We start from the raw sequence: 18,749 nt of genomic DNA on the forward strand, positions 1-18,749 counted from the left end.
CACTCTGGTGATTTCCAGTGCTTATCTGTTTCTTAAAAGCTCATTACCTTTTTGTTTGATTATTAAGCTGACAAACAGTCTCATTCCTAACACAACTTCATGCTACTCTGCTAAGGAGGTGAACTATGACTAGTACATTTGCAACCTTTTTACTGGGAGATAGGGTTTTGATCCACAGTACGCATGAAACTCAACTGGTTTCTAAAGTCTTCATGATGATGTGATTTGGTGCCATAAGTTTCAAACCAAAGCTCCTTACCCTGTGAATAATTCCTGCAGAGTGAAGATGCTTGATGCCACAGAGCATTTGGTACAGTAGATAAGACATTCGTTCATGGTCCAGCTCCATCTGAATGACCTGGCACAGATTGGCATCCATTAACTCCATTACCAGGTAACTGAACGAAAAAGCAAAGTCAAGGGGTTATTGCCTGTGCCGCAGAGAGACCACAGCATTGTCTTCAAGAAGTAACGTTCTCTTTTCTTGCTTCAAAACTTAGTTTATTTCTGGTGAATGAGGGTAATAGCTGGATACTGGCTTAGCCTAGAGCCCACTCACAACTATGTCAGTGTGGTTTGTCTCTCACTGTACCTTCTAGCTGCATAGTCAATCTTCTGTTAGCGCCCCAGCAAAATCAGTGTATTGCTGGGCCTTACTCAGTACATTCCATTCCCCACTACAGAAATCATACTCTACATGGGCAAACAGTCAGCATGACAGTGAAACATGCTGACAAAACACAGAAGAGCCACAAGCACCAAATGACAAGGTTGCTCAGCCTTTGATCATTATGAGGAATGGCTACCACAGTATGTTTAGGAGCCACAGAGGAGTGGAGATGGCTGAGAGGCTAAAAAAGCATCCCCAAGCAAAATGTCTCCAAAATTCTCATAAGAATTCATGATTTCAAATATTTCTCATTACAATTAATTGGTCCTGTGCTTTTGATAAATAAGCTTGATTGATAACCTTAGCAGGACTTTAACCCAATCCCCATTAGAGATAAGTCAACATGGTTAACACATCAGCTCATTTCTTACTAGACATCTAATAAGCATCTAATAAGCAGAGCTGAATCTCAACTGTAACATTTCATTCAAGCTTGCTCAAACTTCGTGGAAAACTAGCTTTCTATTTCTATGTGAGCTGCATGACTTATCTTCTAACACTACAGTTACCTTCTCAACTCTGCACAAGTCTGCAATGACAACATGATGCAGAAGACCCGTGTACCAAAACCAGAATGGCACTCGCCTAACTCCAACCATTGCTATCTGTCTTTTATCAGCACTGATATTAGAGTACAGAAGCAAATGGGAAAGACTGAAAGATAAAAGGAGTACAGCTACATGAAACATTGACCATTCAAAATTTCCTCCCAGGCACATGCATACTACCTACGTACTCCTTGTGTAATAGGCCAATATTCAGTGGAGACGCTAGTTATCCTCTACACCCAGCACTAGTACCCCAGGCAGATCATTTTATGCAGTCAAAGGTTATTACAAAGTAAATATGAAAGGGAGGGAAAGTGTCACATCAGTCCCTTTTACAGGGAATTATTTTAAAGTGAATTCCTGCATTTCAAAACCTCACACACCTCAGGGAGTTACATAACAAACAATCATTTCCCAAGCAAACTAATAACACAAAAGAGCAGAACATAGGCCCCTTTAACTGCTCATACTCCTTCATCTGCATTTGAAGGCAAACACAAATACTCCAACCCTCTCAAGAAGAGCCATGAGTAGGTTTTGCACAGTCTTACAGCACACAGGTAACGCAGTATCTTGCACCTGCTAAATGTCGAAAGTGCTTTGAATATGGGAATGCAGAATATCTAGCTATCTGCAACATAACCTACACGGGGTCATTTTTAGAGGGGCTCACATCTTTTGTATTTCAGTGTATTATTCTGTTCATGGTACTACCCCACACGTCTCTAAAGCTTTCATTTAATTACTGCCTGTGTTACTTACACATCCTGGAACTCCTCCAGAGATTTCTGTGGTGTGAAGACATTTAATAAACTGATAATCTGAAAAGCAGAGTAAGACAAAAGGAGGAAGAGAAATGATATAGATAAGCAGTTGAACCCATTTTGAAATGTTTGTTAAACTCTGTTTTTCACTGCTCAATTTATACCTGCATGGATGACCACTTGCTCATCCCTGCATTTTCAAAGCCCCATGCGCTGGTCTGACTCATGGTAGTTTCCATTCAAGGCAATAAGAAAGAGGCAGGTACTGCCCTGACCAACACAGTGAAAACGTAAGGATGTGTCAGTGCCAGAAGAGCAAGGCAGGGGGGACTACAGGTGAGAAGCCCTGCTTTTTGTCATTTTAGGGCCTTTCCTTTTTCTTTCCATCTGAACTTGTGATGGAGAAACAGTGTCAGACCTCACCTTACACCACGCTTTTGAAGCTCATTTATGCTTTGCATGCAGAGTAATAGTCATTTCAGGATCTGAGGCAAGAGCAAACATGCAGCAAACAGTGGAAACATTCACTCCTTATGAAAAGGAAGGGGCACACAAGTATGGCACCAGGGGAATAGTTGAAACAGAGGAATTGGAGGAAAATAAAATCCTCAGCAAGTCCCTTGTGGAGCAGCCATGCATACCTCCCACTACAACAAGCAAGTGAATGTACTGTCAGGCAGACAGTTACAACTAATAGATAGATGGGTACTATTAACATACAGCCCTAGGACAGCTATTCACTACAGTGTAGGAATATTTTCAATTGTTACAGAGCCTAAATTTTTATCCAGTAGGTAGTGGGTGCAGGAAGCAGGAAAGACTAAAAACCTGCCTAGGACTGTTCACTTCAACAAGAACTCTGGGATTAAAAGGAACAGGAAAACGTGTTGTGGTTTCAGAGTTTCCAGCTGCACAGTATTAACCGACATACAAATACATGAGAATGGAAAAAGTGGTTTTGATTCCTAATTTCCTTCAGTAATTTTAAGACAACCTTCACAGTAGTGGTTCAACAAATACATCTGTACGATACTAGGTTTCAGATGAAGTCCAGAACAAGGAGTGATGCTTGTGCATGGGTATTCTGACTCAAGAGACACTGCTTTGAGTCAGAAATCCCAGTGACAGGAGGATGGAGCAAAAATTCCAGCAATTACTTATGTACTTCTGGAAAAGGAGTAAATGAAAACCTGTTCTGCTCTCTCCCCTCTGTCCCCCCCAATCCTACATAGCTACATCCACATTTGGCATTGCCTTTACAGAGGTACATGCAAGATCCCCATTCTCCTATGTGGGCACATATTATCAGAAAAAATGTAACCTTTGAGAAGAGTTTACTTTTGATTGCTTCTTTTTTAAAGAGGCATCCAACATAAAAGTTTTCCTCCTAACAAATCAAAATACATACCACTTCTCTGGTTCCCTACAGAAAACTTACGTTTTTATGATTCACACATTTCATGAGGACCAGCTCCCTGTAAGCTCGCTTGGCATGAGTTTGGTTCTGAAATGGTCTGCTGAGCTTCTTAATGGCCACATTTCTGTCAAGGATGGCATCATATGCAGCACTGCAGCAATTACAAACACAAGGGTTATACATTTTAGAGGATATTCTTCAATTCTAAAGGCAAATTCCTGAGCCTGAAGTTTACTATTCCTTTTTTTCCCCGTGGGAAAAAATATGGGGACAAGAAGGAGAGAGTGTCTAGTAGAAGAAAAGAAGACACCAACAGGAAACACATACCAGCTGAAGAGAGCATGCACCGTGACTTCTGACCTCCAGTTTCATAGGAAACTAACATTTGTTTTCAAGGGGTGGTAAAAAAAAGATTAAATAGCCTCCAATAAAAATACAATAAAAACTGAATGCTATTACAGAACAGAAAACAAGTTGCTTCATAAAGCAATTCCTCCTCTGTGTACTGAGGCTTTTGCTTTTTCTGTCTGGATTAAGGACGCCTTTGCTAAATGGCTCAGTGAACAATTCCCCAACCTGTACCTAGAAAATTTTCCGTCTTTTCCTTATGATAATTCTAAGGTAATGAAGTTATTCAACATGCTTCTAGACTGCATCATAGGATTCCAATCACATTGCACCTGAAACCAGAACCATTTCCCCATAATGAAAAATTGATTAAATATGCTTTAGATAAAAATTCGAACACATGAAGAAAAAATGAAAATCAAAAGATACCAAAAAAAATACAGCTCTTGTTTGCAAAGGAGGCTCTTAAAACCAGACTCTTAAAAGTCTCCTTTAACTTTTAAATATGTTGCACAATCCTCAGATGTTTTGATAAGTGCTACCTTCTGTAGACTTTGAACCATTTTTATTTTGGTGGTTCAAATCTGACTAGGCAAATTCTGACTTCAACATTTTACAAAGGACGGTACTTCTCAAAAATGTTCCAAAACCAACAATCTTTGGACCCTCTTCCTGATTCTCCTGAGTACCAAGAAAAGCCTGGCACAAAGGTTTTTCTTACTCCAGGATGAACAACAGTGTATTTCCCAAGAGATGAATCAACTGAACCCAGCTGGCATCTGTCAACACCTTGTCATCAGAACCATGGACTGTTAACTAGAGCACCGATCTCCTGAAATTCAACCACTGTGAAAGAACATAACGTGGACACATGAGGAGAACAAGGATGTGTGTGATTTCCTTTAATGTTAGAAATCTAATGCTATTCACACTGTCCCATCAATATCTCTTTTTAAACTCAACGCTTCCTTTGTCTCTTTTACTAAACTCTTCAGAAAATAAGAAAATGGCAAAAACTATTTTTCTTTTCTCCTTTTTTGTTTAAAAGAGGAACTGAGTTGAAAGTTTGTTTCATAGTTTTTCAGAGAAAAATGTTATTTCATGCCATTTCAAAGTTACTACACTGCAAAACATGCAATGATGCAGAATTGCAAAGCTCTTAAGATAAGCTACATTTTAAGTGATACAAGTATCACAGATTTTCTTTTCTCTTCAACTCACAAAGAGAGGTAGAAGTTTTGAAAATGTCCTGTAGCCAGCCCCAACACCGTCTCTGCCTCGCTACCCATCTGCTGTTCTAACAATAATGATTTCTTTTCAGTGCCAGTGTAAATCTTCAGACTCCTGTGTCTTTTTCTGTTAATCCCTGCTTATTGTAGACATTCACTGACATTCACTTGCAGAGTCTTACCAACCAAGTACACAGCAGAAAGCAAGCATCAAAAGCTTAGTCACAAAGCCAACAAAAATCTACAAGTGCTCCAAAAAGAAATTTAAAAAGTGTTAGCAATGTATGTATTGAAATATTTCTTTTCATTCCCTGTGTGGTTTCCAACTACACCACAACTCCTACATCAGGAACACACCAAATACAGCCCACAAATAAGAATAGTTGATTACTAGAGATGATTATGAATGTTGTGAAGAATGCTTTATTCAGCTTTTGAAATACAGCAGGGCAGGGCGGGGAAGGAGATGGAGGGAGTTCCCCTGAGAAAATGCTCAGAGAAAAAAAATCATTCTGATGACTGCCATATCAGATTTTCTGAAATTGTCAGAAATTTCCTTTTAATATTTTCATATGATACTATTTCAGATGAAAATGTTAATTTATAATAAAAATGTAAAAATACTGAACAAAAAAGGTCCTCAGATTATCAACACTGTCAATATTGATAACATCGTCAACATGTACAACGATGTTGTTCACATTATCAATGTTTCATCTCCCTGACCTGAATGTTTATCGTACACATTTTCATTTTTCAGAATTTCTCAGCTAATCTGTAGACAGAATTTATTTATTTTCATATTTTGAAAATTATTGTGGGGAAGGCAAACTGTTTTCAGCATCCAGTATTTTGGTCATCTGCTAATTTAAGCACACTGGGGAACCCAAATTGTAAACCGGTAATTTTGCCTTACTTCTCATGATGCTCAACAAAGTGAAGTGCCAAAGTCCTGCACCTGGGGAGGCAACAACCCGACGCACCAGTAAAGGCAGGAGGCCGACTGGCTGGGAAGCAGCTTGGCAGAAAAGGACTTGGGGTCCTGGTGCACAGTAAGCTGGACAGGAGCCAGCACTGTGCCCTTGCAGCAAAAAAGGCCAATGGCATCCTGGGCTGGATTAGGAAGAGTGTTGCCATCAGGTCGAGGGAGGTGATCCTGCCCCTCTGCTCAGCACTGGGGAGGCCACACCTCGAGTGTGGGGTCCAGTTCTGGGCTCCCCAGTACAAGGGAGATATGGAGCTACCAGAGTGAGTCCAGTGAAGGGCCACAAAGATGATGAAGGGACTGGAGCATCTCTCATGTGAGGAGAAGCTGAGAGAACTGGGACTTTTCAGCCTGGAGGAGAGAAGGTTCGGGCTGGATCTTATCCGTGTGTAAAATATGCGATGGGAGGTGGGAGGGAGTAAAGAAGATGGAGGCAAACAACTTCTCAGTGGCATCTGCTGTCGGGACAAGAGGAAAAGAACAAAAACTGAAATACAGGATATTCCATTTAAACATAAGAAAACAATTTTCTCCTGTAAGGGTGATGGAACACTGGAACAGGCTGCCCAGAGAGGTTGTGGTGTCTCCATCCTTGGAGATCTTCAAAAGCCGTCTGGACGTAGTCCTGGGCAACCTGCCCTGGGTGACCCTGCTTTGAGCAGGGGGATAGGACCAGATGGTCTCTAAAGGTCCCTTCCAACCTCAGTGATTGTGTGACAACTGTAACAACTCTTTCTTCTCTACCTATAAACAAGGTGTAGAACTTATATGACCCAACTAAAATAATGCTAGGCACACACATAAACATTGCATTCAGTAGCCAAAGCATATATGAAACAACTTGGGTGATAAGGCTATAAAAGTTCCAGTCTGACTTTACCTTACTCTGGTCAGAGAATTTCACTCAACTAAACCTATACTGAACACAACAACATTTATGTTAGAAAGAACAGGACTTGTGATTCCTAGCCTAATAGTGCCTAGTGAAAAGCAAACCTCCTGTAGCAACCGACAGAATTGTATCTTCCGTTCTCTTTTAGGTCAGTCAGGACAAAGCATGGTAAAGGCAGAGACTAAAATACACCTCATTCCATACAGCTAGTACAAAAAAACAAAAGCAAAGCCAAAGGAGTTTAAAAACATCGTCTTTCGACAGTTAAATGTTTTGTCTCTATCGTTCACACGCATATTGCAAGTTAACTTCATCAGAAAAACTTCTGAGATAACAATCCACTATGCTTGATCATCCACAACTTCATTTTAAAAAGCAAAGCCTACATCAGACTCATCTGAGCTACATAAAAGTACTTTGAGTGATTTAAATCATCTTTCCTGTTCTTACATTCTAATCTCATTAGTTACATCATAAAATCACTGACTAGGAGATAGAAAATAATAATACTGAAAATTTGGCTAGGTAACCATTTTCTCCATCTTCTGTCTTCTGCTTCTCCACTTTTCTGATTTTTCTTTCTCTGTCAAAGCAAGAGATACAAAAGCATCAATCTAAAATCACAAAACCAAACCCTTTGGCTTTCATGATCCATTCCTACTCCTTTATGTACTATAATGGCTGCTTCATCAGCTATGGAGGAAAAAACCCGGCTAAAATGGTCCTTTGTACAGGCACATTTACTTTGAGATATAAGCATCCTGACTGCAGTTATACCATTGCCCCCTGTCAAATGGAAGGTGTCCAACTACTTGAAGACGTCAATACACGAATTCATTGCACTGAGTCAATTAATAGTTCTGATGCTTTCTCTATTCACCAGAGAGAAGCTTTTGTTTACAGACAGCCAACTATGCATTTTACTACAATAAAATTACAAATACCACATCTAAGTCCTCTCTCTGGTGCTTGCTACACAAAATCCTTACCTTGGAACACCAAGGTTAGTATTGATGATATATCAGCATTCTTAAGACAAACTTCAATCACTGGCAGAAGAGAGGATGTATAAGCAGGTGACTCAAGGGAGCAGGAATAAGAGAGAGAGAGAGAGTAATGAGTGTCTGAGAACCACTATGAAAAGCCTGAGCGTGAAAGTCAATTCCAAGATCTCCAATAAGAAATTGGACTTGCATTTAAAAGCTTGTGCTCCTTCCTCTGGAAACTGTATTATAAAAACACTTGCTGAATTATGAATTTATTTTTGAAGCTATATAGTTGCTGTATTTTTATAACAAAAACTATAATTCACCCCTTCCCCTCCAGTTTTATAATAAAATTATAATTTTACTGCAGTATAAGCTGGAAAGAAAAATCCGCCAAGTTTACTATCAAATCCCTGGCAGCTGCACTGACAGAAAATGCAGTAAATAAGCTGTTCCCCCATAAATTCTGTTTATGACTACTTTATTAAGGTAAATGTGTTAAAATTGCCTTTTTTAACCATAAATAACTTGAAACAAACCAATTTAGTGCACAGAGAACTTTTTCAGCCAGATGTGAATATAAATTCATGACTACCAAGACATATATGTAATTAAAGCTATTTAACAAGACTCTTTGCAAACTTCAGCCAAAAGAGCAACTTAGTCAAACTCATTTTAGTCAAACAGATTTATGTGAACCCAGATCATCGCTTACCACTAATGTTGTGTGTGAGTTCAGACTGAAATGATCAATTAGCAAAGTTCTGTTATCACACACTTGAAAGCTCAGACTGTAATTGTTTGTATGTGTTTTCAAAGGCAAAGAGAGGCATTATAGTTTAATGTCCAAGATGCTATTTGAATAGACTGTTACCAAATACATATTTAAACTTATTCTTCTCCTACATGAATAACTTTTAATCAATAATGAAACTTAACATTTATCATTTCCAGTACAGTCTATCACTGAACAGACTGCAGAAACTACAGGAAACATATTTATTAAAATTGACTCTTAAGGATGGGTTTGCAGGATAACAAAATGGCAATTTTTGATAGCTGTTAGATTCAAGATTCTTTGGATTGGGCATAGGTAAACTTTTCAAGATGATCACGTTTTCTTAAGCCACTACTTCATTAAAATTGTATTGTCAGATCTCAGCTGATGGAATGGAAGCCAGAAGCAGGAATAGAAGCAAGCTCCTCACTACCAGCCCAGGATTCCTCCTAGAGGAGGCTGTGAAATTGAGACTCTCAGCAATCTCAGCAAAGAGCTTTCTGTATTAACTCACACACCTCCTCACCCTTCTTTACTGAATGGTGGAAAAACCCAGGGGACACTTAATGTTCCTCCTAATATCACTACAGATATATATTGGGACAAATATATCTTTATACCTTAATATCTTTCTGAAAAGCAATTCTTAATGCTACACCTTTATAAAATGACAAACTTTTGTCATCTCTGCCTTTTCCTGAAAGACTCCAGCTGAAACTCAGTTAATTAGGAATCACTGCTGTTAATATCTGCATTACTTGATCCTTCTAAGCAAGGGAGTTTTGCCATTGACATTAGCGTTTCACCCGATTTCCTTCATCCTAGCACACTGAGAAGAAAAAAAGCTGGACATGATCTTGTCAAACAAAGCACTGAACTGCATGCTTTAAATGCCATGGTTATATAGTGCTGAGATCTCCATCGGGGAGAGAATTGTTAACCTTGAAAAATGACTGTTTAACAAGAATGCTAATGCTAACGGATACTTAACAGTGACCACTGACATACCACTGGCAGAACATATTCTATATATATGCACATACATATGTAAATGTATACACACATATACACACACACAAAAATAAAATCAGATGGATGTATACATAATCCTTTTCCCAGTAATTTCTCTGACCTGAAATTCCCTGTCTCTTGTTTTCAGAGAACCAGCACCACTGCATTTCCCGAAGAAGTCATATTTGGGAATGTGATGAGGCAACTTTTATTTTCCAACGTCATACAACATTGTTGCAGAAGTGGTTTATGAACCTTTAACCATAAAATATTTCAAGTACTCTTTTTGCTCTACTTCGGGTAGATTCAGGTAGATACTTCAGGTCCCATTTCAGGCAGAATTCTTACTCAGAAGAGATACTGGAACATTTATTTCACCTACATAAATTTTTAAGTTTATCATGGAAGTTTTTCTTTTTTTTTTTAAATTGACCTCACTTGTCAGTTCTAATTTTAGAATGTAATCAAGCCTTTTCATCTTTAGCTTCTATTTCTCTGATTGACATATGACTTTTGAGTTCTGAAAGGTAGGCATTGATGCATATACAGACAGTGCATATTCTTCTCTCCAATAATTAATTTCAAACAGAAAAAATCATTGCTTTTATACTGAAAACTTCTCTTCAGAAAATATCTTTAAAAATAGTAAATGTTTCTCATTTGAGCAGTTAACAGGAAGACAAAAGATTTCCACACAGGAATAAACATGAACAAAGAATCCCCCCGAAATAGCACAATTCAAACTAATCAACTAGAGTCTTTCCATATGCTTCATTTCATACCAATACGACCCCAATAAAAAGTTTCAGGTCTGTAGTCAAGAATAGATTTCTTGCATAGGTGTGAATCAGAGGTCACTCTTTCTCCATCAGCCCTTCTGGAAGAGAAAGTAGTGTTGCTTATCCCCTGCCATCTCATTATTTCAAATAGAAGAGGTCAAGCTGTGATCATCTTTTGCTGTTTATATGCTACAGCCACAATCATTACCTCATTTACTATTTTCAAAAAGCTACTCTATGCTCATGGGCTATTTCTTCTCAAAATACAGAGAAATTCAGTAGCCTCTCAGATACTGTTCAAAGCTGACTCTTAAGGTGACCACTTCAGTTTCATAACAGATGACCACCACGCTTTTCCAGTTAGTGTAAGGTTCCAGCTACTTGAGTCTGCACTCAACTTTCTTGCAATCAACTTTTAACAGTTGTACTAGGAAATACAACCAACATGCCTCCCCAACAGCAACACGAGTCATTTACTTTTTTACCATCACAATGCCTGTTTCATGGAACAAATCAATCAACCTCCAAGCACTTACGGGAGCTTCCTCATCACCGCAGAGATTACGGATGGAGCTCAAAACGTACGTTCCAGCAGTGGATGAGGCAGCAAACTCTAAGAAGGCTGAAGTGCAGCAGAGGAGTCAACCACAGGCATTGCACCAGGTGGCCACAGAAAATATGTGTACCTGGCTGCAAGCAGGCACCACGCCAGGGTGGTGCTGTACATCCAAGCCCCTTTGGATTCAAAGATGCTAATAAAACTTTCATTCTGTCTGAGACTGGCAAAGACTGAAAAATACAAAGGTTGAACTAAGTCACAGCATTTTAAATAGGGGCAGGTCTCCTCTCCGGGCTTATGGAGAATGCTGCAGCAGAGGAGAGGTAACTCCGACTGCCAAATATTCAATGTGTGAACTCTTATCCCATGTCAGGAATGAAGCAAAGTGAGAGAGGACAGAACTGCTTGAATCATTTGGGATTATGGGCCTAGTCTTTGAATGGGAGCTGAAGCGTTGCTGTCCAGATCTTACTGTGAACCCAGCAGCACTTACACTTCAAAGATGTGCCATTAAAAATGGATGATTTTAAGACTAAAGTTCAAAATATGTGTGGCTCTGTTTTACATTTCAGTATTTAACTAGCAAAGGCATGTTTTAAAAGAAACCTGTTTAAAAGAAACCTGAGAACTAATAATTCTCTAACACACTTCAAAGGGCCCACAGTTCAGTGTGCACGTTTTTATATATACAATAAACCTATGGCAAAATCAAGTTAAATACAGAAAAAACATGTCTTGCTGTTCCACTTGCACAATACTCTGTGTTTTATGTACTAAACTAGAAAATGTTTGCTCTCAAACTTTGCTTGTAAGACTTAAGTTTTTGATACTGAAATAAAGTTCTCTGAAAATGGGAAAGTTTATTCTCCAATTCATATTACGGAGTTTACATTTAGATATTAAATATTTTTTGAACAGAAAAGAGCATCCTTAGAACATCTTATCTTAAAAATATCTGTATCTCATGTCTCATTTTATTGTTGTATCACAGAAATTATTACTGTATCACCTTTATAAAAGTTTCCTCACTTCACTTAACAACAAACATATTCTATTTCCTGCCATCCAAAATACAGCCCTCCAAAGGCCCCAGTTGAACTGCAGTATATTTTAACAGAGCTACTTTTTGCAGAATCAGACATACATCATGCATTAAACAAGAAAAAGTGATTTAAAGATTTAAGGTTTCTGTCTGAAAATGTAGGGAAATGATCAAAACCCCACCACCCTGCTCATATGACTAATCATAATTCTGCTTATTGAAATGGGAGTATGTAACTCAAACACATAAATATGGCCACAGCTAGAAGAAACTAGTGTTTGCCCAGATAACTATGAGCTCACAAAACTTGCTCAGACATCCAAATACACACAGGCTTATCCTTAAAAAAGCACACACAAAGAAGCCCAAGCCAACAAACCATCCAGTCCCTTTACAGTCACCCATAAAGGGCTATATCAGTATCATTTTTATATCTGTGACATCTGCAGTGCAATTCTGAATCCATATTACTCACTCTGTTTATAGCACTATGTTCTGCTTGCTCAATCCCATTGCCTGAAATGCCAAAGTTATGCAGCCCTTCCCACTACAAGTAAACTGGGAGGCACAATGAATTTTGTATTTCTAATGGCAACTAGATTTGAAAACCTCACTGTGAAATGTATTTTACAGTTCAGTCATGCTGAAACACCTCCTATTCTTCAAACTTTCAGATGAGTGGGCTGAAGGAAGATGGCTGAGCAGTCACACGTAAGACAACATAAGAGAAGATGGAGAGAAGAAAATGCTAGAATACTTATTTTTAGAAAATGTATTTATAGTAACAGTTTTCTTAACATCTGTCACAGGCAGCTCCAGATGCATTATATTATAATTTCCACAATAATAATAATAATAATAAATATAAAATAATATAAAATAATAACATAATTCACTGTGCTGCTCAAGAAAGCCTATCAAGAAAAAAGAAGGTGTGGAATAAAATACGCTGTATTGCTGATGAATTCTTTTGCTACTGTGCTGAACCCACAAGGCTGATGACTCACAGGACTGTTTTTTTACTATATTTTAAAACAATTATACACATGAAAATTTGGACTTAGTAATGGTAACACAGTGTTCTTCCCTTAATCTCCCTAGTAGCTCTTAAAGGTGACTATTCTCTCTAACCTAGTCGCCATCAGACCCCATGAGCACGTCTATACAGCAGTTCCACACCTTGCACAGACCCAGAGCTCTGGGTTGAGCTGACGTAACTCAGATGCACAGCCTCATGCCTTCTTGGCTAAAGTTATACTACATATCCCTGTGACTCTCTCATCTAGAGCTTGAACCTCAATTTAGTTATCTTTTTTGCCGTATCAGCAGGTGATGGCCTAAAAAGAACTATTTTGGAATCCACAGATCAGTTTTGTATATCAATACAACAGCTACATTCTTTTTCTCTAGCCATACGCACTCCCATAAAGTGTGGGGGGTAAGGTAGGAAAAGCAATGTGGAAACAGGCGCGCTAGCCACACACTGCCTGAGAAGTCTCCCACAATAAGCGCCATTTCAGTCCGCCTGGTGATAAAAATATTAATGAGTATCTTAAGTATGTTTATATATTCCTCATCTGTATATACCATGCTAAATGAAAGTGACTCAGTTCTAGAATCATTTTCTGAACAGAATTGTAAAAACTGTACTTTTTGTTTCTGCATTTATCTTATCACTAATTCAGTAGATAATCTGCTAGCTGACAAACACTTTTGTAACTGCCAGTTTAGCAAACTGTACCTGGTTAGTGGAACAAGCCAGGTTTTGGGGGGATTTGGGGAGGATTCTGCTTTAGAAGTGCTCTAGGACAAATTGCTTTCCCTTACATTTGTGTGACACACTCCTGATGTGAACCTCACGGTCTCCAAACTGTGCTACCCTACTCACCTTTTATAGGTTCAAGGATTTCCTGAACCCAGAGCAAGATAAAGATGGATCATAATTTGAGTTGCCTATCAATATTCAATGGCAGAAAATACAAGGTCAGAGGAGGCTACTGTGTGATTTGTAATTAAACATTCTGAGTAGACATTTGCCTGACGTTTGGAGAATGAGACATTGAATCTGCCAAAGACATCCCACATTAGATGTTCAAAACTCTCAAGAGGGTATGTAAACTTTGGACACCTTTCAGGTTCTCCTAGGTTTCAAAGCAGCGAGGCCAGAAAAAGTCCAGTTTCTTTATTCAACAGCAATTTACAAGAATATGGAAATATGGACACTGAGGCAGAGTCTGTGCACTTGGCAGAAGCTGAGCACCTAGTACTTTCAAACTGGCAGTCACATGGTAACTCTGTTATTTTTGGATCTACAACCCGAAATAGAAAATAGCTACTATCTTCCATATTCTCCTCACAGTCATAATTCAAAAGACTTGCTGGCTTGTCTGACAAACAGAACAAAAGCTGTCAGTTTAGAGAAAGACAGAAACACTACTTTGTAACCTTTCTTGCTACATTTCTCACTGATTAAAAAAACAAAATTCAATCAAGCACAAAAAAAGGTATCGTCAGCAAGTAATCATCTGCAGTGGTGATGAGCTTGGGGAAAAAAAATCAATGTAAAAGCTTAATCCTAATAAACTATTCAAATTTTAGTTTCCTAGAGTTAACCCTGTGATTTCTGCAAGACTATACAAAGACAGAAGCAGATGATTCAAGGTGCTGAAACAGTAGTTGATCTTCCGGAAGGGAATGGAGCCAACGCTCCCATATATCACCTTCAACCTTCCAGCCAAAGGGCTGATCCACAGCTTGCCCCTACGCTGACGCTAATTCAACCAACCAATGTGTTTTCAGTTTGTGAATGCGTATCAACCCTATTGTGACTGGATGGAGAACTATGACCCCAGGAATCCAGGAAAAAAAAGCAAAACTCCCCAAGACAAAACAAAAAAACCTTGATGTCCTCTTTGTCTCCTGCTTTCACTCCTGCCTTCGAGTCTTCTTCCTTTCTGCTTCCCTCCCCAGCTGACTCTCTTTCTATCACCACATCTTGCCTATCCTGGGGAGTTTTCCTTCTCACCGAGATGGCTTACATTGTTCACAAACTTCACCCAGGCTTCATCTACAACCTTTAATTTTATATTTTATCGATGCTTTGCAACCTCTGTTACACCCTTCTTTTGCTGTCACTATTTTTTGTGCTTGCCTAAGGGCAGAAGATCTTGCGACAAGGGACAACCTTTTGTTTTCTGTAAAGCAAAAAATGTGAAAACATGCAGTTCACATTAATATTAGTGAATATCAGCAATATATGTTGACAAAGAAATCTGAATGAACTGAACTGGACTTCCTTCCAGACTGACACTAATTTTTCTATTTCTGCTTCAATTGCTTCTTTGTTTTGCTACCTGTCCTTTTACTTGGATGCTCTGCCCTGTATCCCTACCTGATTCCATACAGTCTCAGCTGTTTTTATACCCTAGGAGAAACTCATTGCTCTCAGCATGGATTGGCAGTACAGTTCTAGCAAAAGGGAATAGAAGTGTTTAGTGTAAGTGCTCTAATGTCAAACACATAGTAATCAAGAGGACAGCTGCAAGGTGTCTTCTGTGCTGTAGCTTATCCCCCACATCTAAATTTATCATTTGTGTATTAGCTTACATGATTTCTATATCAGAAAAGGTATTTTATGATTATTCTGCTTGAAGATTGTTTAACTCTTCCAAATTTTAGAGAGCAAAAAAACCCTGAACTCCACAAACTGCCTTTCGCTGCACACACTCTAGCTGTTATTGAGGCGTGGGAAAATGGCAAAAAGAAAATGGATTTCCATGAGAACAGTCTTAGTTCCACAGCAACATCATATTTTTTTTTTACAGCAATCACTCTGTGCCTAGCAATAGAAAATATTATTATATTAAGCTATTTGTGTGGAAACTGAACTATCCTAACTATCCTTCTAAGCCTTCAGATCTTCAGGAACAAGCAGAGGCACGCTGCGTGGCACAAACAAGGGAAGGCCATGCCCAGGAGAATACCTAGTGATTTGAAGTCAGCAGTGAGAAGAGGGGGGAAGAGCGTGCAGGACACTTGCCAAAGCATGCCTGAAGAAAATCTCTCTTTGCTACCTCCTGTGGGGAGAGAATATTCTTCATTTCAATGGTGACAGAATTTCAAATTAATGGAGTAAGGGGCTAAGTTTGAACTCCATTAAGGAACAACTGCAATGTACTGACAGTAGCAAATTCCAACCCTGATTTCTTGCTTGCACTGACATTTGTCTACTGCTGACTTCCAAGCAAAGACAACTTGAGACAACAAGAGAAGCAAAGAGTTTTATAAACCTGTCTGATAGATCAAGGTGTGAGATAGAGCCAATGTGAGAAAAGGGAGATCAGACAGTGACCAAAAGGGAGTCCTTGATAGGGGAGGAGCAGACAGGTGCTGCTCATCTGGGAAGGGAGTTAAAAAATGTTACTGCCCATTAGCCAGAAGTGTAAATTAAAATGAGTTTGCACCAGCCACCACAAAAGTTGTTCTATGCAACAAGCTAAAGCTAGGCAAACATCAGTTACTGCTCTGCAGCTACAGAATTTACAAACAGACGATACGCTCCAACTTTTGAGATGGCTCTAATAAAATCACAGATGCTTATCCCATCATGCTCATGAACAGAGCTGCTCTGCAGCTGAGAGCTGTACTGATCCAACTGAAAATGCTGAGTGCAAACTCTCAACTGAGTGTGAAAGTACCAGTATATATTGTAGCTTAAGCCCACATCATTAAGTGAGTATTGCTATCAGGATTCACAAAAAAGTTGTGCAGTTTTAAATCACCTTATTTAATTTTTTTTTAACAAACCCTCTGACGTAAAATTGTGAATAGATTTTGCCTGCTTAACTATTGTAGTCATGGAAAGGCTAGAGATTATTTAAGGAGAAAGAGGAAGATGGACAGAGTCAGAGATACAGGCAGTCTGAGTACTTTAGAGATTGCGCCTCTGATCTCTTTGCTAGCAGACAGCGCTGTGGCTTGTTTTATTACATACCATTTGTGATTACCAGAATTCAAATTAGGTCTTAGATTTTTGTGTACCAGCAAAGGGAAATGAAACACGAGAAGATAAACATGAAATACGTGGTGACTCCCTTCCTACTGGGAGTGTCTGCAGTTAGGTAGAAAAAGGGCATTACAAAAAAGTGAGAAATATTTTTTGTCAAGTAATTGTAATTACATGTCGGCCTGTATTTTTTTATCGCTTTAAGCTTTCAAGGAAAAAATCCCCAACACCAACAATAATTTTTGCTCAAACATTATATCTCAGGTACCTATGTCATTTAAAAATGGGTCTTTATTCTGTCTCACGTCCATTCATGCACTACTGCTGGGTATATTTTTCATGTTTTCTGCTTCTTTCCCTCTTATATTGAAGGTATTAGTAGACAGAAGAAGTTTTAAGAATCAAAGCAAACATGGGACAGGAGTTCTTTATTCTTAAAAACAATTAACTGTTAGCTCATTTTTCAATTGTCTTATTATGTATAGTTTGACAGCTGTTCTCTTTAATCCTCACGGCAGTTTCTTCTACACCAAGCTGAGTTACTTGTTGTGTCATTAGTATCCAAGCAAACTGTCTCTGAAGATGTACTGCTAGAAGAGTTGTGACAACATTACAAATCTGCCCAATTTAGATAAGCACCTTCACTTCAAATATTCCATTAGGACTAGGGCCCAGGTCCAGAGAGATACTACATCTTTGCTGTTCCCACTGGGAGTCTCTCAGTACCTTAAAATTCCCCTGCTAGTCATCCAAATTTCAGATATAATTTGGAGATTTGATATCTTTCTGAAGAATCAAGCCATAAATTTATCAGAAAGAAAAACCAGAATGTACGTTCCAGCTGTAAATCTGAGGGTGGTCAATGGCTAACCAAATACGCGCAATTAAATTCTTATCATTTCAGAGCAATGATTCACTAGCAAATCCTGAGAATTCTACAGCATGAACACAACTTGAAGAAAAATACTGCAAGACACAGATGAATCAGCAAGGCTTGACATTTGCTGTGAGTTTACTTACAGTATTTCAGCATTTAAGAACTTCTCAAAGTGAAAAAACTTTCTAGCTATAGCTTAAACCGTGCATTCTTGGGAAAAATCTCACCAGGCATTGCCACTGTATCAGATGCTATTAGTATTGGGAAACATCAGAGAATTTATTTAAATTGCTATGCTCATTTCACCAACAGTAAGAGTAACAGCTCAAAGTAAAACCTGACATCTATTTTCTGTGTTCCTCTCGTACAAAACACTTTGTAAAGCTCTCTGAAGGGTCTCTTCAAAAACCTCCTCAGGAGCAGACTGTCAAAGCACATCAGCAAAAGCACACAACAGCATGAGAAAGGGAACACAAGCTGAACTAATGGATACAAACTGGAGAATCCTTAACAGAACAAGCTAAATCCACAGCACCATTCAACAGAATTTTAAGCACAAAAAGTCTGCACGATTTGACTGTGTAACTCTGTATTGTTTCACATGAGAGTCTGTGACTGACAAAATTAACAGTGCCACCTTTTTCGGGGCCAGGAAAATTCCACTGCAAGTATGTCTGGGGACATCGTTCGCTTGATTTTTCTTCTGAATGAAACGTGTTCTTTTTTCTTTGGTTAGTTAGAGATCTATTCCTTGGCCAGAACACCTTTGAACTTCAATGGAACTATGCTGCTTTATACAAGCAGAAATGTAGACATCTATCAATGAATATGGTATTTCAATGCAGTGGCACATAAAGAA

The 18,749-nt window shown here is 38.7% G+C and overlaps 1 protein-coding gene across 1 annotated transcript in view; it reads right to left on the reverse strand.

Moving 5' to 3' along the window:
* MAPK10 (mitogen-activated protein kinase 10) overlaps positions 1 to 18,749 on the reverse strand; it is a 192,912-nt gene that overhangs the window by 56,715 nt on the left and 117,448 nt on the right. The window contains exons 5-7 of the mRNA XM_013957369.2: positions 3,421 to 3,550; positions 1,981 to 2,039; positions 260 to 398 (exon numbers count right to left, since the gene is read on the reverse strand). Of these exons, the coding sequence (XP_013812823.2) occupies positions 260 to 398; positions 1,981 to 2,039; positions 3,421 to 3,550 (328 nt within the window). The remainder of the gene's footprint in view (positions 1 to 259; positions 399 to 1,980; positions 2,040 to 3,420; positions 3,551 to 18,749) is intronic.

This window comes from Apteryx mantelli, chromosome 5 (genome assembly GCF_036417845.1).
Source record: "Apteryx mantelli isolate bAptMan1 chromosome 5, bAptMan1.hap1, whole genome shotgun sequence".
In the NCBI taxonomy this organism is placed as follows: Eukaryota; Metazoa; Chordata; class Aves; order Apterygiformes; family Apterygidae; genus Apteryx; species Apteryx mantelli.